General features: G+C 31.5%; 3 protein-coding genes across 8 annotated transcripts; 1 reads left to right on the top strand and 2 right to left on the bottom strand.

The window, feature by feature from the left end:
* Positions 1-1,287: 1,287 nt before the first annotated feature.
* LOC106776011 (2-succinylbenzoate--CoA ligase, chloroplastic/peroxisomal) lies at positions 1,288-8,219 on the bottom strand. 4 transcript variants are annotated; one of them, XM_014663301.2, is made up of 10 exons: positions 7,948-8,216; positions 6,933-7,005; positions 6,192-6,357; positions 5,990-6,088; positions 5,101-5,198; positions 4,569-4,762; positions 4,126-4,253; positions 2,578-2,963; positions 1,759-1,964; positions 1,288-1,676 (listed from the first exon to the last, which is right to left on the bottom strand). In XM_014663301.2, exons 1-10 carry the CDS (start codon positions 8,145-8,147, stop codon positions 1,547-1,549), a joined length of 1,680 nt encoding a protein of 559 aa, XP_014518787.1. In that variant the 5' UTR covers positions 8,148-8,216; the 3' UTR covers positions 1,288-1,546. The 4 variants fall into 4 exon arrangements, 2 of the variants coding, with proteins under 2 accessions (XP_014518787.1, XP_022642605.1); XR_001376857.2 differs by lacking the exon at positions 1,288-1,676 and adding an exon at positions 2,163-2,279 and having other exon boundaries at positions 1,841-1,964; positions 7,948-8,219; XR_002669887.1 differs by lacking the exon at positions 1,288-1,676 and adding an exon at positions 2,163-2,279 and having other exon boundaries at positions 1,856-1,967; positions 7,948-8,219.
* A 1,067-nt stretch (positions 8,220-9,286) lies between these two features.
* On the top strand, positions 9,287-16,768 carry LOC106775928 (ADP-ribosylation factor GTPase-activating protein AGD12). Of its 3 annotated transcripts, XM_014663181.2 has the most exons (10): positions 9,287-9,398; positions 9,468-9,574; positions 10,594-10,695; positions 11,692-11,773; positions 12,133-12,208; positions 14,405-14,568; positions 14,816-14,945; positions 15,276-15,392; positions 15,515-15,610; positions 16,221-16,768. In XM_014663181.2, exons 3-10 carry the CDS (start codon positions 10,671-10,673, stop codon positions 16,500-16,502), a joined length of 972 nt encoding a protein of 323 aa, XP_014518667.1. In that variant the 5' UTR covers positions 9,287-9,398; positions 9,468-9,574; positions 10,594-10,670; the 3' UTR covers positions 16,503-16,768. The 3 variants fall into 3 exon arrangements, with proteins under 3 accessions (XP_014518667.1, XP_022642320.1, XP_022642321.1); XM_022786599.1 differs by lacking the exon at positions 15,515-15,610; XM_022786600.1 differs by lacking the exons at positions 10,594-10,695; positions 11,692-11,773.
* Positions 16,769-20,214: 3,446 nt separating this feature from the next.
* LOC106775560 lies at positions 20,215-20,796 on the bottom strand. The gene has a single exon (XM_014662706.2). It carries the CDS (start codon positions 20,737-20,739, stop codon positions 20,287-20,289), a length of 453 nt encoding a protein of 150 aa, XP_014518192.1. The 5' UTR covers positions 20,740-20,796; the 3' UTR covers positions 20,215-20,286.
* Between the last annotated feature and the right edge of the window lie 60 nt (positions 20,797-20,856).

Genomic DNA, 20,856 nt, shown 5'->3' with positions numbered 1-20,856 from the left:
AAAATATATTAAAGTCCAGTTTAGAATTCAATTTTACTTAAATAGACGAATCATATATTTTTTTTAAAAAAAAATCAATCATTCCTTTTAAATATCGATTAATTTCTATAAGAATAATTTATCTAGTATCATTTTTAAAATAAGAAAAAATGAAATATTTTGTCGTTGTTTTTGATTACAGTCAAACCTTAATGGCAAAGGAAGGAAAAGAAGTTAAAAAGCAGAAAAGGCCGAGAAGAAAGGCAGAATAGTTGGCAGAGAATCTAACCTAATGGAATCCAAAGTGTTTGCTGTTTAGGTAAATAGTCAGTTCATTATTATAAACATTCATATATTTTGACCTTTTTTTGGGAGATAGAATCCAAGGTTTAATCTGTTAGTGTTACATGACCAATGAAGCAACGAGGAAATTGATTCTGATAGATTATCTCTTTCATTTTTCTAATCTTCAACGATAATTTGTGTGAGTTTAAGTGGAAGTAATTTTTTTTAATATGTTACATAAATCAAATCTTACACTAATTTTTACAAATTTTATTTCTAATTCATTTTCACTTACTTGTAAATCCATTCAAATAAACAATGAAAAAATTTACCTTCAAATCCTCTCAAATTTATTCAATCATTCTCCTCTAAATCCATTCAAATAAATAAAACATATGTGATAGACTTAACCCGATTGAATTAAATTACTTTTCGACAACACTAAACAAAACACAATACAGTTTATTTTTAAAATTTAAAACCTAAAGATGAGTAGATGTTCACTATCCAACTTTAATAACAATATATATATATATATATATATATATATATATATATATATATATATATATATATATATATATATATATATGTATGTATGAATTCTTATTAAAGATAACATTTGTAGCCAGAGCTTACGATTGGTGTAACTTATACCATTAGCGCATTGGTATTAAGGTCAACTCTAAATTTTAGAAGTCCATTAAATGTATTATCTGCAGTGATTATTTCCTTTAAAATTAGCAACAAATAATTGGATAAAACTTCACATTTAAGTATTATCAAATTTAAATTTTCTTTAGCCAATCACTTGTTCTTTCATTTTCATTTATCTGAGAACAGAAACTAAGCGCTTCTATTAGTTTTTAATTGCATGTGAAGGGTGCATAGATCAACTCACACAGTTACTTCAACTATAGTTGCGGTCCAGACCAAAAGATTGCATATCAAGTATTTTTTCACAACCATCTTCTTTTGTTTCATCCTTCACTACTTTGTTTTAAAATTTATCACATCACAAAATTAAACTCAGAAATATAATAACTTTTATTTAATTTTTTTCTGCAATTCACAGAAAATAGTACATATTTTGTTAAAATTGAATTGAATCATACGCATTTTAGTACAGAAAGAAGACATGATTTTCAAGAAGTAAGAATGTGTGATACAACAATGAAAGAGATACAAAATTGTACTTAAGTTGACGAGTAAATTGAATGGACGGTCAAAATTCTCATCAGAAGCATGGGGTGGTTTAAGGGGTATTGGAGGGATGATATGTTCAAAGATTACTATGCAAAGATTGTAGCTGAGACATAACTTCCTTTCTGACTTGATCTCTTCTTATTTTCCCTGTTGTAGTCAGTGGAAATGGCTTTTTCCATGCAATAAACATTTTTGGTATCTTAAACCTGAAAAGAGAATAAAAAGAAATCATCACTTGCTTCCCTCAACCAAACTATTCTCTTACAAACATGGATTTTGGAGAAATACCTGCTTAAATGATTTTCTATACAATATAGCTGGAGATTCTTTCTAGATAGGTTAAACTCTTCATTTGAAACAGTCAATTGCTCTGACCATTGCCAATTTTCTCTAAGTTGGATACATGCTGCTACCATCTCTGTTAGGTGAGCATCTGGGATTCCCACAACAACAACACTTGTAATCCCTGGATGCTGTAGTATAATTGCCTCAACCTACTTCAAACAAATAATATGTTCACTCTTCCATTGTGTTGTAAATACCGTAAATAAAGTAAAGAAAAGCATTTGACAGAGCAAAAGAAGCAAGACTTGATGAACTTCTGAACATGCAAAGTAGAAATGTTTTACATTATTTATAATTATTCTTCTTACACTACTTGTATAAGTCTGAAATTTTATTTTTAGACGTACCATTGGTTTATTTAAACATGGGTCGCATGGATATTCTAATCTCCTGCTTTCGATAAATGAATGTTAGACATCTCTCAATGAACGTACTTGGAATGTTATAGCCTTAGTCGAATGGATCTGTGATGAGTGAAACCATTGAAAGGATACAGTTTGAATAAATACGACACTTTCATGAATGAAAATGAATAAACTATTATAACCCTTCATGAAAAGGTTGGTCTTATTTCATTTTCTTTAAAATTTAAGAAAGAAGAGGAGGAAGATTCCATGTTACTGTTAAATTTATATAGAAGCATTCTAATAGATTCCAATTAACTAAGAAACAATGCAAGGTAAGTGTCATGAACCTTTTCTTATTATTTTAACAGCTTATTCTTTATGATAAGGCAACAAAGTTAGGTGACATTTCTATTACCTCTTCAGGGTAAATATTCTCCCCACCACTCTTGATTCGACCATTTGTTCGACCAAGAAGCCACAAGTTACCATAATGATCAATTGATCCAATATCACCTGTGTCAAGCCAGGCTTCATTGTTCGGGCTTAATGGGTTTGTGTGAGTTTCCCAATACCTAAGCATTATATGTGGTCCTCTTGTTAGAATTCTTCCAATTAGACCAGAAGCATCTGCACTTATCTTCAGTTCTACATGGGGTGCAGGCTTGCCAACACAGATACCTTGTGGCTGCTGAATAAACTTGGATCTTGCCACACCAAATGTTTGAAGGGACATGGTTGTCTTTTCATCCACCGGATCACACAGCATCAGGAATGTTAATGAAGAGCAGGTCTCTGTCATTCCTTCGATAAATGAAACAGACAAAGGCTATAAGACCAGAATAGTGAATTTCCATCTATTATACACAAGAGAACAGAGAAATTTAAAAATGGTCAAATTTCAGTGGCCATGACATCACACATTATAAATTTTTGTCATTTGGTATGTTCTATTGAGTAAACATATACATAAAATATATAAAAAAAAAAAAAGAGGAGAAAAGTGAAACTTTTGAACTTGTCATAGTAAAGAAACAGAAGCACACGTTCTTCAATGTAGACTTAACTGTCTGTGGGCTTGTCTTTTACTTTGGTTAAGATAATGTTCTCCAGCCTACTAAATCAAACCAGTGATTTCATAGATACAGATTTGGGGATGTCATTCCTTCATCGTGTTTTTTGCAGTAGAACAAATATTCCGAGTACCTATTAACCCAGCTAGATAGGTAAAGAATGAACCAACGGCTTTCGAATATCTAATAAAGCAGCTTGAATTAGGAAGATGATCAAACTAGGATACGGCCATATTTCTGGTGACTGTGTAGGAGATAAATTTTAACTGGCTTTAAATGAAATTCCTTGAAAAAATATATATACTTTACCATACACTTTTAAAGCTACATATAATAAACTGGGATGTTAATAAAAAGAAAACATTAAGCACTGGGAACATCTGCAAAGGATTTCAGTTTCTTGGCACATTGGTCCAAAATAATGGGGCTTTCATATGCAGTGCCTTGCTATAATCTTTTAATATAGAACTAAGTATATTACAGATTCTGGTTTCTAATATGGTTTATTTGAATGTTCCGCTGTTAAATTGATTACTTGAAGTGTGTATTCAATTTGTTTAATAGGTCCTGCTGGAAATTACTTCTTCTAATCATGGTATTGATTGTTGGCTAAATATTTTTCAATTTCTTCTAAGTTCTTGTCTTTCTTTTTTCCTCTTCTCCCTTAATTCTGCATCATCTCTCACTCTCTAGATTGTTTACTTATATATTTTTCTTCTCCTAGCTGCATAGATTTTCTTATTCATATTTTCAAGTGTAAAAAATCTATCAACCTACAAGCAGTCACATGCAAAAGTACGTTAATACAACTTCAATTTCATATGCAAGTTTTTACCATCTAAAATTAGACAATAAAGTTTCTTCTAGCCAACATAGGGATAACAAAGACGTACCATAAGCTGAAATAAGTTTAGCTTTGTGAAAGAATATGCTACTGTCCTTGATGAGCTCATGTGAGAGGCTTCCACCCCCATTAAGTATTTTCTTGACAGTTTCTCCTCCTTTCCAAATCTCTTTGGGCCTAAAATTATCAAAACAAATCTAGATTGAGAAAGTTGAAAAAATGTATTCATAAACTCTTATACTTGGCTTCTAAGGTAAGAAGATAACAAAACATTTATGAAGAAGAATTCCTAGCATATTGACATAAAAAGGATGATAGAGTGTTTGATCCATAAAACCTGACATCTTTAGAACATTTATCTTGAGCAGCTGAAATATAATTTCCTTTTACTGTAGGTTAAAAGATTGCAATACTAATTTAGCAATATTTACTTTGTGATAATCTTTTTTTCAAGAAAGGACAAGTTTTGTTCCTATTGACACTGGAAGATACCTAATTACAGAAATCAGACTGGCCATTATTGCAGGAACTGTGATAAAAGATGTCACTGCATATTGCTCTATGGCACCAACAGCTGATTCTGCATCAAACTTTGGCATCAGGACATGACAGCCTCCAACCATAAGCATGGTCATTGCTGACGACAAGCCACCAATATGGCATAACGGAGCAGTATGCAGATAGACCTGTATAGAACAAATGCCATTAACATGGAAAACTTAATCATCCTTCAGCTGTTTCAGCTGGATTTACGATGTATCTTGCATATACGTAAAATCTTAGGATCCAGATCCTCTAAAATAAGTAACTTGCTTTGGGGTGTACAGTGAGAAATCTCAGTCGTTGATGAGAAAATTAACAATCAATATTATGTGCACATACATACATAACAAATTATTCATGTTATCAATCATTGATTTTCTCACCAATGATTGAAATTACTTACTTTATCTTTTCTCACTTTAGAGAAGCCAAATTCAAAATCATAATATTAACAGTGTCGTTGTAACACGGGAAGGCATACATCATCCTCATTGTAGCCAACTATGGCAATCTTGGCTAAGGATTGTATGATCAAAGCTCCATGACTTAGAGTGACTCCCTTAGGCTTTCCCGTAGTTCCTAGAGTCAAGAACACAACAATTTCAGGAGATAAGAAGAAGATATATTTGATCAGAATTTAACACCCCTAGAATAATATTTAAGCAGTAACACATACACTACTACTAGAAAGTCACGTCAAACTTCTACTTATCTGCAACTAACATGTAAATAATAATTTTGGAAATATTGATTGAATATTTCTTTTCAAACTCCTAAAAGTGAACTAAAAATTAATTTCAGGAGTATGAAAAGAAATATTTCCAATAACTACAAATCTTATCGCTCCAGTGCCCCATATTCACAGATCACAGGTAAATCAATCTAAAAAATCATTTCCACTTAGTTAAACAAGCTTCTATTTTACAGATGGAACCGGTATGGCATACACAATAGTTATTTTCATCAATCATGTATGAAATCCATTAGTAGAAGTCATTTGACAGGGCAAATTATTCAACCTAACTTGCAGTTTGTTAGTGAGTTAGTTCATCCACACATTTACTTTCAGATAGTGCAGAAATAATTGCCTTCTGTGGAAAGTTTATATCCTATTTAGCTTTTATGTAGCTTAACAACTACATGATTTATTCCAAATAACACGGATTTATTCGCAAATTCACCTCTGCAACCAAAAATCTTCCTATCTTAGTAGCAACAGTTTTCATCCTAAATTTCTTATAAATGGTCCTAGACTCTTGGTATTCCATTCCAGTCACCACTAAATTCCCTGCCCCCTTACTTCTCCACTAACCCGCAAACCACGATCAATTGGAGTCCCGAGGAAAAGCATCTGAGTGAGAATCTTGAACCTGAAGTAAAGCATATTATGACAGTGCCTTCAGGTGCCCATGAGTAGTCAAATGGTTCAAGCTTTACAGGATGCCTCTTAATCATTTCTGGAGTTAACACTGCAAGGCCGTAAAATCAGTAAGTTATAAAGATCATTCAAGTGAAAAAAGGTTTCATATATATTCTTCAAAATAGTGACTAAGCACCCAGTAATATTCCTACCATTCCACTTAGTAAAATCTAAGGAAGCGGAATCCAACAAAATATGCCACTTCAGAGATGGAATATCATTTTGCTGGAGTTTTGAGTACCATGTGGCACTGCTCTCGTCAGTCACTAGTAACACTGGCTTCACTGCAGCCAATGCTAATCTTGTCTCTTCAAAACTCTGCAGCAAAGAAAATTGTTTTAAAGCATAACTTTATGATTGGTATATGAAACAGATTATGAGAGAAGAAAGTGTAGATAAAATAACGGAAAAATACATTTTTAGTTCTTGTACTTTTAGTCAAATGTGGTCAGTCAGTCTCTGCATTTTCACATTGATGAGTACAGTCCTCAATTTTTAAAATTATGTGAATTTAGTCTTTCTTAGTCTAAAAAAACATGGTGAATTGTTTGAACACAGGGCTAAATTCACATGTGCTTTCAAGTTTGAGGACCAGACTTTTGCCCATATGAAGTATAGGAACCGTGACCATGTTTGACTGAAAGTATGGAGATTAAAAGCATATTTTTCCCAATAAGGGAAAAAAATAACAACCGGTACAAGGCTGAAAACATGTTAACTTTTAAGGTAAGCTAATAATGAACGATAAAAAGTTGAGTTGAACATTGCTCTGAAATACCATATTGGCATCAAGATGGTTTGAAGATAATACCGAGTTTTTTTTTTTGGAAAAAAGTGAAAGAGTAGCACACAAGTCAAAGCTAAGCAAATAAAAATACAGAATATTTACTCACCCATCTATAGTTCAGAGGAGCAGCTATTCCTCCAACAAATGCAACGGCTAATAGCCATTCCAGATACTTATCACTGAAAAAAAAAATATTCCAGGATCATTTTTTTTAAGGTTGTTTCATTTTTAAGTAAAATATTATACCGGTCTTATTAAATAAGTGGGCTACTATTTGTTTCCAGGATCAAGACGACAATTAATTTACATGATAACGATGAAAAAAATGTTAACATAAGTACGAAAATATGTATTTGGATCTGTGGACATTTCATAGTAGAAATTTATTGCATTGTTTGACCTTGATAAGGAAAAGCTAGTGCCCATGTCATCATCATCTCCAATTCTCAACACAAACCGAAAGAGTCAAATTGAAACGAGAACAAAACAAAATCACAAGCGCTGTGCTTGGTCCAAAACAAGAAACTATATAAAATTCTATTACGAATTCAAGTGTGACTGGGAAGTTGATATTAGATTGAAATAAGTAAGATGAACTATATACCATTAGAATAACTTACAAACCTGTCAGTTGTGATGTTTTGATGTTTTATATTAGTTTGCTCACCTTTTATTGGTACAGAATATCCAGTGTTTCCCCTCCAAAGTAATCCAACAAGTTCCATACATCACACCCTTTTAATAGAAACTAGTTTAATTTCATTACAAACTATGCAAATACGTTCATTAGCATGTTCCAAGTTTAGTATAAATTGACTTAAGCTGAAGAAGAAAGTCAAATAATATACTAAAATTCATCAGACAAGAGAGTCTTTCCAACTATGTATTTTTTTTTTTCAATTATAACTTTCCAACTTGAAAATTTGTTTGAGGAAACTGAACGTAATTAATGATTAACCACTAACGCTAGCAGATGACGACATAAAATTAACACTGAGGAAAATTAGAGATTCTCCTAAAAGAGTTGTAGAAATTCAAAACTGATGCAGTCTCAGTACTTCTGAGGTAGTAAAGAAAATGGGAGAGAAAAATTAAGAATGAGGGAGCAAAGAAAAGGGTACCTATTGTAAGCAGACATGGCAACCACGTGACCAGGTGCGAGTCCAAGGTGGAGTAGGCCTTGGGCCAAAGACAACACTTCTTCAACCAACTGTTGGCCAGTTTTGCGGCGGTTTCCGGTGACAGTGACCGGAAAATGTCGCCGGAAGCCAAGCAAGCGGCTCAGACATTGGCAGATATGAGGATGGGAATAGTTAGCCATGAAAAATGTGTTATGTTTGAAATATGTCTGTACGTATGTTAGTTGAAGTTAGAAGACGGTGTTTTCACGTTCATGCACCTTTTCTTTCTCGTCTCCTAACAAATTTCTCAAATGCTTATCCTCAACATCACCATGTGTCACTTTTCTATTGGTACATTCTAAATTTCTCTATTATCTATTCTTTGTATCATTATTTCCGTGTTGAATTTTTCATTACGATTTCTTATAACAAACATTATTTTATATGAATTATTTATATACATATATTATATATGTTTTCTTTTCATACTTTCTAGAACGTTGTTGAATATGTAGAATTAAGTTATACGACCTATGCATGTAATCATTTACTGATTTAAGGTAAATTGTTTAGTTTTAGACGGTTATTAGGATTTAATAGGTTAAGAAAGTATTTGAAATTTTTGCCTATTCTTTCAACAGCAAATTAATAATAATGAGTGATTTATACTTTAGGATGATAGTTGTCTGTTTATATTATTTGTAAAAAGTTTTTACCTTAAAGTTCCCATTTAAAGATAAATATTAATCATGGTTTAATTGGTTATGTAGACACTTTTATGTCTATGTACTCTTTAACTTTTAGGTACTTTTCGACCTTGCATGTTAATATTCAATCTTACCTCACTTATCTAATTTAGCTTGACATTTCTCAACTTAAGTTAAATCGGTTTAGTAGTTTAATTATTTTTTACTTATAGGTTGATAAACACATTTCAGTTTGTTGTGAACGTTTCGCTCCTTTCTTTTAATCAGTGTTTATATTTACCAAAAAATATAAAAAAAATAAATCTTAAGCTCTATATAAATATAAGAGAAATTTATGTTAACACTTTTTTCTTATTTTAGATGTTATATATTACATGTTTAATAATAATAATAATATGGATAATAAAGTACAAAGACATTTTATTTTATCTTTATAAGTTAAATTATACAGATGATAATTTGTTTTTTATATTTTTTATCTTTTAAAATTATTTGTAATCATTTATCTATGCTATTATATAAACATTATTTATATTTTTAATATAATTCTAATTACTTTAAATTTAAATTTAAAAGAAGACAATTCGTTTACTGATAGAAAAAAGAGAATTGTTTTCCAAAAATATCAAAGTGGAGAATGATTTTGAATTTCAACTTTCCACTTTAGAATAATTCTGCTCAAATAACGTGACAGGGAGATAAGATACGACGCAGACAAGGAGGCTTCGCTTCGGAACGTATTTGGTAATAAATTAAGTAAATATTTTTCAATGAATAAAATAAAATAAAATATATAACAAAGAGATTTTGTAGTTGTTGTGGAACAGTCCAATTCTGACATCGAAACCATCACCACCTTCATCGCATCGCTCACGTTTGGTGGATTACAAGCTCGCCCGTTTCGATTCGTTTGTTTACTCGTAAGCTTCACTTTATCATTCTGATCTCAAATCCGTGCTCACCAATTTTGTCCTTTTCTTTTTCTTTGATGTGTTTGATTTCCCGTGATAAGACTCGTTTGTTCCATGCAAATGTAGCGCCTCTAGTTTTTTTAATTACTCTCCTGGTATCCATTCTTAATCGACAGTTTGACGGAACTCCTAGGTTCTTGCATGCACCGATCGCATCGTAAAGAAATCTGAAATTTACTATTGCTGATAAAAAAAACTCATTGATGAGAACCAAAAAATAATTGTGGTGGGTAGGGTTCAATGTTAATTTTTCCCCCTTTGATTATCAAGGGATTTCGCATCACTTGTATGATGATATGGTGGATTCTCCAAAATCTGTTTTTTTTTTTTTGTCTGTTTTATGAGGAGGAGCAATTATTGAAGTTGGACTTTTTGGTATTCTGGTTTTTCTTTTCTACTTCAAAGAGCGATGCTTGGATGTGTGTGTGTGTGTGTTTTTCTACTATTTGTAGACCTTGTATATAACGGGTGAGAAAAAAAAAGTGTGGATGTTTGTAAACGACTTCAAAAAATCGAGTTCTGATTGTGTGATCACCTCTCTTTTCTTCAGTTGTATAAGTGTTTTGGTTTCCTTCTCTTCGGAGTATAACTGGACTACTTTTTCTTCGTAACTATTCTATTCATCATGTGATTATCTAAATCTTATTTTCTTCCTGTGGTGTAAGACTGAATGTAGAGGACATATTTTGTAACAGGATGAATACAACTTAGACCTGGTTCTTCAGGTGCTTCTAGTGTTGTTTTCCTTCCAATGTTCTTTTGGTGGTGTTCTTCAATTAGAATTAGAGTTTATTGCATGATTATTGGGATGAAACTTCATTTTTCATCAGGCAGCGGTACCAAAAGGCTAAACCACCTAGGAAACTGTATTCAAGTTTTTGTCCTTACGGTTTTAATTGAGTTTTCACTTTGTTGGCACAATTTGGAATTCAAAAACTTAAAACAGATATTTCTTTCTACTTTTCCAGGTTGTTTTGCTTGACTATTGTAGAGGTTGCAGCCTTGATGACTGTGGGCTTTAAACTTTTCAATAAATAACAGCCGAATGGAACTTGGAAGACCTGCCTCAAGTAATCTTATGATATTTAGTGTGGCATTATATATTAATGCGGTGTTTACAGCTGAGAATATTTTTGTTGGCTCAGAACAGGCAGTGACATTCCATCGACCTATTCCAATATATGTGTGAATGATTGGTCCTGCATATTACCAAAATACGTTAACCTTCAGTTCCTGTAATGATTTATGCATTTGTAAAGTTTTTACCTGGTTTATTTACAACTCGTTCCAAAACTCGATACTTTCTAATGACATTTGTTTGGAGCAATGATACACACAAAAAAAAGGCTTGTAATTTTGAAGAATTCAGCTAGATGCAAGAGCAATTGTTAGATAAGATAGAGAGGTTGGGAATTAGGGATCATTCATCTATCCAAGTGTTAATTTAATGATTATGGCAACTCATTTTTTTCAAAAGTGACAAAAATATTCTCTATATTTTTGTCCAATCATTGAAGGGTTGGAGAAAGAATATTTTACTAGCATTTCTTTTAGGTTTCTTCTGCCATTAGCTTTCTGATATTGTTTAATGCTTCAGATACAAGTAACCTTCAAGGGGTTTCAGCAAATGACTATTGACTAGATGGTTATGAATGGAAACTGTATCTGGTTAAAAATTGCATACTTTACCAGTAAATATTCCCTATGGCTTGGGCATTTAGGGTTTGGAGGTAAAGGAGGGTATACCTTCGTTAAATGGAGAAAGTTGTTAAACATTTATGAAAGATGAGCGGGGATGATTGGAAAATTACTTATAATATCTTGTTTTTCTCCTTTAATTTTTTTATAAAGAAAGATATCTCATAGAAAGTACTTAAAACAGTAAGTATACCCTCCCTTCCCTAGGCCCCAAATCCTCCATCCAAACATGGCCTTAAAAAATTGAACATATCTGTAAAAGCTTTAAGGTTCTTTAGAATGCCTATGAAGTGTATTTGGGGGACATTGCAGAGCTATTTTAACTTATTTTTTCTTGAGAAGTTGAATGATTGGAACGTCTTTTACAGGTAGAAGAAAATTGAAAGATTTATTGCTTAAAAAAGATAATCGTAATTGTGCTGATTGTAATGCTCCAGATCCTAAATGGGCGTAAGTGTTGCCTTTGTTCCCTCATTTGTTTATGTTAATTGGCATTATCATACTTGTTTTGGCAAACTGATCATGAATATGACATACTTAAGACTGAAAATACGAGTAGAAGTGCTTAAGAGATTGATTGTCTCTCGGCTAATCTTTTTTATTTATAGAAGAAAATTACACAAGGAATATCTAGGTAATTAATGCTAACTACTTCCATTAAATACCTATTCGAACAACTACCTATATTTAATAAATATTCTAACAGACTTAAAGCTGTAGGAAGCTAAGTGCTTGTAAAATACATTAAAGAATGCATCATGAATATCACTCTTTCAATTGTCAATTCACTTTTAATAAGTGCTTTTCAGGTCTGCCAACATTGGAGTTTTTGTATGCTTAAAATGTTGTGGAGTGCACAGAAGCCTCGGTACTCATATATCAAAGGTAAACCACTCACCACCATGCTTAGGTTGTGTCATTGTTCTGGAATTGATGTCTGGATCTTAGAATTACTTTTTCTTCTCGTGCTTAATATTAAATTTGGTTCTTGGATTGAGTATCTTCTTTTTGTCTTCAACAAATTTAAAGGCTGATAATTCATATGTTGGGGTTGTTATTTTTCAAGAACCTGTGTGTAATAACATTGATGGGATATGGAGTTCTTGAAAAGATAAAAAAGCTAGCTTTTAGCTTATTTGACTAGCTTAAAAGCTTATTTGACTAAAATAATTTGTTTAGTAAACTAGCTTATTGCACTAATTTGTGGCGATTTTTTGAAATGATAGTTCATCTAGCGATTGATCTTACAAGCTCCTACTTCTCAGTTTCACCCTCACTATCTTTTTATAATTCCTCCTTCACTCTTCTCGTTAGAAAATCCTTAACCCACTCTCAAACTTCATGAAAAATTGAGAGCATTGCGATGCTTGTAACCTGTAAGTCTAAACTAGAATCAAGGTCAAGGTTAATCTTTTTGCTTTTCAAGGTTCTAATGTGACAAAGCATAGAGTGATGTACTTCAATGCTTTCAAGGGTGTATTACCTCTTAAATATAGCTTGGTAATGTTTGTTCATATATGAGAGAATTGTTAGGTGGATTAGAGGTGGTTTAAGGCATCTTAGGAGAAGGCTGGGTTGTCTTAAGGGCTTTCAATGGAAAGACACAGCTTGTCATGGCAGAGGTACTCACCTGATTGCCATGGTGATGTGCATATTGGCAACACATATCTCAACAATGTCAGTTGCTTCCCTTGTTGAGCACATACTTCAGAACAGTAAATTGTAATTTTGGAGAGTCAGATATGCCCCTGGGATTTAGCCTTTGTAGGGGTCTGTTCTGGTTTAATTGGCTTATCAACTTCAGTTTTCTTGCTTTTAGTTAACTTTAGGCTTTCAGCTAAATTTTGAATTTTCAATTTTCAATTAACTTATATGCTAGTTTTGTCAAATACACCCATGGAGAAAAAAGAATCGACTTTTTGTATTGTTTTTATTTCAGTTCAAGATTCAGAAGACATGTTTCTTTGCAATGATACTTGGATGTTTTAGATACATATGACAGTTGGACATTGGTAATGAAAAATGACGTCTAAGTTAAAAAACATCACCATGCTTCTTCCCTTGTGTCAACCCTATTTCCAGTTTAATGTATTCATGAAAATTTTTACTAACCATGTGATACGATCCTCTTTACAGAATTTAAAATGTTAAATTGAAAAATGGCAAAGAAATATCTACAACTCTCTGAGTCTCAGTTAAAAAAGAGGCAAACTAACCAGTGTGGCCAAAGTTATTGAATTGGATTCAATACCAAGAGTATGCCGAACGTTTTTGAGAAAATTACTAAATCATGAGTTGTGTCAATTGCACGTCATTTTCACCCTTCGTTTTCGTTTTTGTGGTCGAAGGTTGTTTCTACACAAGCATGAATAAGACTAGAGTGAAAGGTTTATGTTCTGTAAGGAACCTTAGCTATACTGTATATGAAAAGAGTAACTTTATTTTATTCTGAAAGATGAATACAAGGTTTACAGTAGTGACCTCACATACCCATAGGTACCAATCCCCAGAACCAAGCTTCTTCAGAGGAAATGTCCTCTGTTTATTTTCAAATAATTCCGCAAGATTACTCGGTGCTCCCAATAAGTAAGCCCCTTAGCCAGTGCTAAAAAACAAGAAATAACATCTGAAAACTAAGCTCACATGGTAACAAAACTGAATAACAACAAAAAGATAAACCTAATGATTGCAACAACCCTATCCTAACCAATCCTCCTTGCTGACACATCCTGAACTGGTTTTTTCTTCTGTTCCTTGTTCCTACATTTTCTCATGTTCACTCCAAATGTGGGGCTTATCATTCTGTTAGGGGTTTTGCATGTTCAGGATTAGTTTTCAACACTAAACAACCTTAAAGTTTGGCATGAAATCAAGCAATCAAATCCTCACATTTTAGAAAATTGACTGATAATTGTGTTGTGACCTAGTTTTTTTCCGTGGGCTGTCTATCAATGATGGAGATCCAACTTTTCTTATCTTTTACCTTTTTTCAAGACGATCTTAAGTTGATTCATACCAATCTAGTTAAGAGTGGTGTGAGTGCTGAACTCATTTTTGTCTGACAGCATTGTTTTTATTCAGGTATTGTCTGTGACATTGGATGACTGGTCAGAAGATGAAATAGATGCAATGATGGAGGTTGGGGGAAATGCTTCTGCTAATTCAATATACGAAGCTTATATTCCTGATGGAGTTACAAAACCCGGACCAGATGCTGGTCATGAGCAGCGTTCAAACTTTATAAGGTTAGATTTGTTTTCATATACACAATGCACTGTATATATGCCGTTCTTAGCTTCTTTGATTCATTTTGAAAGTCTTATCAGCACCATGAAGTAGGTAACGCTAAAGGCTATTGATTTTCGCTCTGATATTTGTTTGACCTTTTGCTTCACGATTTATTTTCTTGATTTTCTGCTATGGTTTTTAACGAGTCTAGTGAGTTCCCTAATAAATTGACTTCTTTTTTATTTGTTACCATTTGAACTGCAGGTCAAAGTATGAATTTCAAGAATTTCTGAAACCGAGTTTGCGCATTATATCTGGAAAAAGCAGTCTAGAATCAAGTTCTACAAAGAGTGCTATTGATAGTTTTAGAAGTACTAGTGGTACAGAGAGACAGGTAACTTCATGTTATGTGTTAGTGTACAGAGAGACAGGTAACTTCATGTTATGTGTTAGTTCTTCAGATTATCTGACTACTTTTATGTGTGGGGGGAGAAATATAAGGACCAATTTTTGAGAAATCATCTTTTTATTTGTAAAATAGATTTTTTATTGAATTGAGGTGTTGTTAGACAAGATGAAAAAGCCTTTCTAACAAAAAATAGTTAATATAGATGAGATGAAGCATGCTGCATTATCCAACTTTACTAGTTTCACGGCATTGGCAATGCAGTTATCCTCACGAATGATTTCCTTATAATATGACTAATATTGGTATCAAAAACAGGAAGGTATGGTAGAATTTATTGGACTGTTGAAGGTGAAAGTAATTAAAGGCACAGATTTGGCTATCAGGGACATAAAGTCAAGTGATCCGTATGTCATTTTGAGCCTTGGCCAGCAGGTTGGTGCAACTTAATGATCTTGGGATACTATTGCTCCGTATCTTCTATTTATAGATGTAAAATCAGAGGGTTATAATTTTATTTCTGAAACTAATTTGCTGCTATATCTTAATGCCTATAGACTGTCCAGACATCTGTAGTGAGTAGTAACCTGAATCCAGTCTGGAATGAGGAATACATGCTGTCTGTTCCAGAGCATTATGGGCAGATGAAATTGGTATGTTAGAATTTTGATGTTCTGAAAAGCAGACACTATTTTATGGGTGTTCTATCATATGTAGCCACATTGCTTAAATAAAATGAGTTCCTCATTCCTCAACTTCCAACACCTTTTAACTTGCAAAACAAGTTACTTGTATTGCTAGCATAATCCCAATCAAATTTACCTTCTCTTGCCTCCTTTCTCTCTGTTGGGAATTAAACAGTTCTATTCCGAATACAATTTGTAATGACAATACCTACTGGAAGCAATAATTTTAATTTATGATGAAAATGAATTATAAAGTTACATAAACATTATCCAAGTCTAGACATTCTTCATTTACCTGGTTTCAGTTACATAAACATTAATTATTATTACTTCAAGCCCAACTGGAAGTGTTTTTCTTCCTCTTCCCCTCAAAACTCTTAAACTAATAAAGATATCTGTTGCGGTTGATGAATGTCTAGTATCTCATTGATGTTCAGATGTTTATTTATACATATGTTGCATCTTTCTTTATGTGTTGTGCTTTCGACCTCCTCTCTGTCCTCTCTGTGTACATGAGAAGATAACTGATTTTTGGTTTGAAAACATGACTCTATCTTATCAACTGGCTGTGCTGCAGAAAGTATTTGATCATGACACATTTTCCTCTGATGATATTATGGGAGAAGCAGACATTGATCTTCAGTCTCTGATAACATCTGCTATGGCATTTGGAGATGCTGGAATGTTTGGCGATATGCAGATAGGAAAATGGTTAAAATCCGATGACAATGCACTTATTGAGGATAGCACAGTCAATATTATTGATGGTAAGGTTAAACAAATGATGTCACTAAAGCTCCAGAATGTTGAATCTGGAGAATTAGATCTTGAACTCGAGTGGATTCCTCTTGATCAATAGGGACTTGATTGCTGTTAGCCTATGTATTCTCTTGAAGAAATGTCTGTAATTTTTTCTTTTCACCTTTTGATCCATCATCCTATAGGAACAAATAAATCTGTAATTTTCCTATTTAGTTTGTCTCTTAAATCATTTGTCCAAATAATTAGTATTTTTTCTTCACAAAAAAAAAAAGAAAAGAAAAGAGAGAACCCCTTTTTATTTAAGGGAGATGGAGTGGGACAGAAAACATACACTTTTTCTAACGTGTAATGTTGTTTACCTTTTTTGTGCGCAAATGCCCGTTACCATTCATACATCCTTGTTCATGAACTGTGCGAAATTAATAGTGTTTATTTTTTTTGTAAGAATCGATAAAAAAAATGTTCATTGCACTAAATTAAATTAATTTCTTTTAAAGCAATATGTGGTTGACAGAGTACTTTGATTTTAAGTGTTTGTAAGTATTTAATTGACACTGAGATTGGTTTTTGAAAAAAATATAAATTTAAGAAATGCTATTGTTTAAATCATTCTTTTTTATTAATCTTATGCCTTGGTTATTGTTTAAAATAACTAGATTCTTTATTCTCTTTTCATCTGTTTCTCACTCAGGACTTGTTTGATTGAAAAAATAAAATGAAAATCAACTTTTAAATGTAGTTGATAATTATCATTCTAAATATATATATATATATATATTGAGAAAAACCTCTCCACCAAAAAAAAAGTAATTATAACCCATTTAAATATCAAACATGTAAAAATTTAAAATATGTAGATTACCATTCGAAAAATTAGAAAAATAAAAAAGAAAAATCACATTAGGTGCTACAAAATTCTTGATGAATAAATATGTAATATAACTATTATTTTTTTAGGTTTAATAGTCAATTTAGTCCTCACTTTGGTTGAAAAATCTCAATTTAGTCCCTCATTATAAAAGTGTTTTAAATTAGTCCTAACTTTTAAAATAGTGGGTCAGATTGGCCCTGTTAAATATAAGTTAACGAAATTAATGGATGATGATGTGACACAACTTAAAGCTAACGAGGGACCAACTAACACATCAGCTTTAAGCTGTGTCACATCATCATCCATTAATTTCGTTAACTTATATTTAACGAAAGGGACCAATCTAATCCACTATTTTAAAAGTTATGACTAATGTAAAACACTTTTATAACGAGGGACTAAATTGAGATTTTTCAACCAAAGTAGGGACTAAATTGGCTATTAAACCATTTTTTTATTATTATTATGAGTATTTATTGAGTTAGATTATCCACTGATGATAACAAAAGTGACGAAAGATGAGAATGCATGGTCTACCGTATGATCGTCCAAACAACTATTAATCGGATGATTAGTCTTAATATATTTTGAAATAATTCATTCAAAAATTAGACAGTTAATAATAGAAATAAATTAATCAGTAATTTCTTCAATAATAATCAAATTTATTAATAAAGTATTTTCATTAACTATTGAGTCGTAATTAGATCGATGTTAATTAAAAATTTTGAAATCTATAAATACAAATTTAAAATAAGGAGATATATAGTTATATTTATTGTATCGTCAAAAGTTAACTAAGTCAGTGACTAAAACATTTAAAATGCTGTTTAGAGATAACTTCACAACACAATCTAAAAGAAAGAAGATATAGAAACTTAGATTGTAAAACAAAGTAAAATTTGTAAGAAGCTAGATACACCAAAAAATTCATCTCGACTCTCCAACCGAAATACATGTTGTATTGACCATCATATTTTCATAAGTCACAAACTTGCATGCAAATATATTTTCTTCTTTTAGCCATTTTTCTAATTTAAACTACCCTGTTTCATAAAAATATCTACCTACTAATTAATTCTCTTTGATACTTTTACTTTTTTTCTATTTGAGTTAACAACTTTTTTTAATAATTTTTGGACAATAAACTATGTTACTATTTTATTGATTTGTATATTTAAAATAGACCAATCATAAACTATGTTATAAAAAAAATGTTAAAAAGAATCGTCAAAAAAAGTTATTAAAAAACCATTTTCCTTTTTATTAGCAATAACAAATATTCTAACCCAATTTAATATGGTTTTCATCGAATAATAATTTAATTAATCATAAAAATTGTTTATTATTTAATACAAAATCTGAACTCAATTACATAAATATTTAAGATTTACTTTGAACCTGCCTTTTGCTATTATAAAATTATAAACTATTACAAAAAATTGTGAAACATTTTCTTACAAACAAACTGTTAAAGCATTTCATAATAGAAAACTATCAAATACAATATATGATATGAATTATATTTATAATATTATTATTATTATTATTATTATTAGATTTTTTACTATAAGTATTTAATTTGATTTAAAAATTGGTAAAATTTAAATAAATAGTCACTATAAGATAATTATTTTAGTCTAAAAAATAGTTACCTAAAAGATAAAATTGAAAAAAATTATATTAAAAGTCTCTTTATTGATAGTTTAGATTATATTCATAGTTTTTATTTTCTCTAATTTTAAAAACAAATTACACAATTTTATGATAACAAATTGTTACGTAAAGTTAAAAATAGTCTCATAACTAGATAGTATTATCTTATTAAAATAGACCATACTACTTAAAGGATTATCTACAAATATAAAGAAGATAACTGTTTATTCATCTGTTAAAATTTTTCTGCACTTTATTATCAAGATTTTTAAAAAATGTTACATCCTCTTGTTTTTTTAGTGTTTTTAAATAATAATTTTGAAGTCATATTTTGTATTGATCTATGTAAGTCACTGCAATTTGTAACAACCTTTTTCTATTTACTGCGAGTGAATACAAAGCCTAAACACATACAGACAATAAGTAAATAATTTAAAGTCTATCCATCTGTTAGAAAAACCTTTTTATGCACTTTACTCAAATTTTTAAAAACTATTATTATATCCTTTGAACTCATATTTAACATTGTTTTATCTGTGACCATTTTTTCTATTGGTCGAAAGTGAATATCATTTGTCCTATATTAAATAAATAGATAATGATATTTTAATAATATTTTTTTTACAACATCTTAACATAATTTACGTGTCGTTTTGTGATTGCTGTAAAATTACTCTACAATCAATAATAATAATTATAAACACCATCATGGATCAATCACAAAATGATACATAAATAATATTAAAATATTGTCAAAAAAATATTGTTAAAATATCATTATCGTAAATAAATAAAACAAAACTCTCACTTTCTCTTTTTTTTCCTCTTAATTAAGAAAACATTTCAAAATACATTTAAAACAAGAGAATAAATTTTTTAAAAAATAATTAACCCTATTGTCGTGTCTATTTTGTGCTACCACTCAAATTTAAAAAACTTTCTAGTTTCTCAAAATTAGAAAAATAACTAAAACTAAATTTGATAGAATAAAATTTAGGATTTAAAACCTAACGTTTATAATTGTTTTTAATTATAAAAATTAATATTAACAACCAAAAAAATAAAAATTACCACAAATTCCAAGATTAAAAAAACATAATTAAATAAAATATAAATAAGTTTGAACCTTTCACACTCAACTTATCTTAGTAAATATAAGAAATTTGTTGAGGAGTCACTTCACTTAACTGGAGCGACAAAAGGTTAGGTCTGTCAGTCATTAATAACTAAAAAAATTAAAATATATTTATCGTCAAAACAACTTTTACAACACATTAGTCTCTACCACAAATAAATAAATTAATTAAATATATAATACAAATACAGCAAAATCCATTTACACAGTGATTTCAGCTCAGCCTTCATGCGCAACCGTCACTAATTGAAGCTTGTTGCCACTATTATTATTGTTAGAAGCACGAAACGATTCGTTTTGGTGTGTCTTTTTTCTGTGCTTGAACAAATAAAGCAGCGCCGAAGCCACTAACAGCACGCCACCTGTGATTCCGCACACCAGACTCGCCGTCATCAGTGCCTGTCCCACGTGGCTTCTTCCGCCGCGGCCAACTCCCCACCACTGCGGCGGAAGGGACTCCGTCGCGTTACCGAGTGGAACCTCGGAAGCAGAAGAGCCCTTGCTGGTACTGAAGAAGGACTTCATCTCCGGCGAGGAATTGGCCGGCGGCGAGGCCTGGAAGAAGAGGCCGTGCTCCGACGGGCGTAGATCTCGCCCAGCGGAGGAACTTCCGGTGAAGAGCAGCGCGATCGCGATGATGATCGCGGTGGTGAGTCCCCAGAGCGACGACATCAGAAGAAACGGGTTGAGCGTTAGCGTAAACACAAGAGAACGGCAGTGACTGGTTTGAACGGAATATATATATATATATATATATATATATATATATATATATATATATATATATAT

The sequence above is a fragment of the Vigna radiata genome, chromosome 10 (genome assembly GCF_000741045.1).
Source record: "Vigna radiata var. radiata cultivar VC1973A chromosome 10, Vradiata_ver6, whole genome shotgun sequence".
Taxonomy (NCBI): Eukaryota; Viridiplantae; Streptophyta; class Magnoliopsida; order Fabales; family Fabaceae; genus Vigna; species Vigna radiata.
Note: the sequence above shows the minus strand (reverse complement) of the source record. Positions and strands in the feature narration are given on the sequence as shown.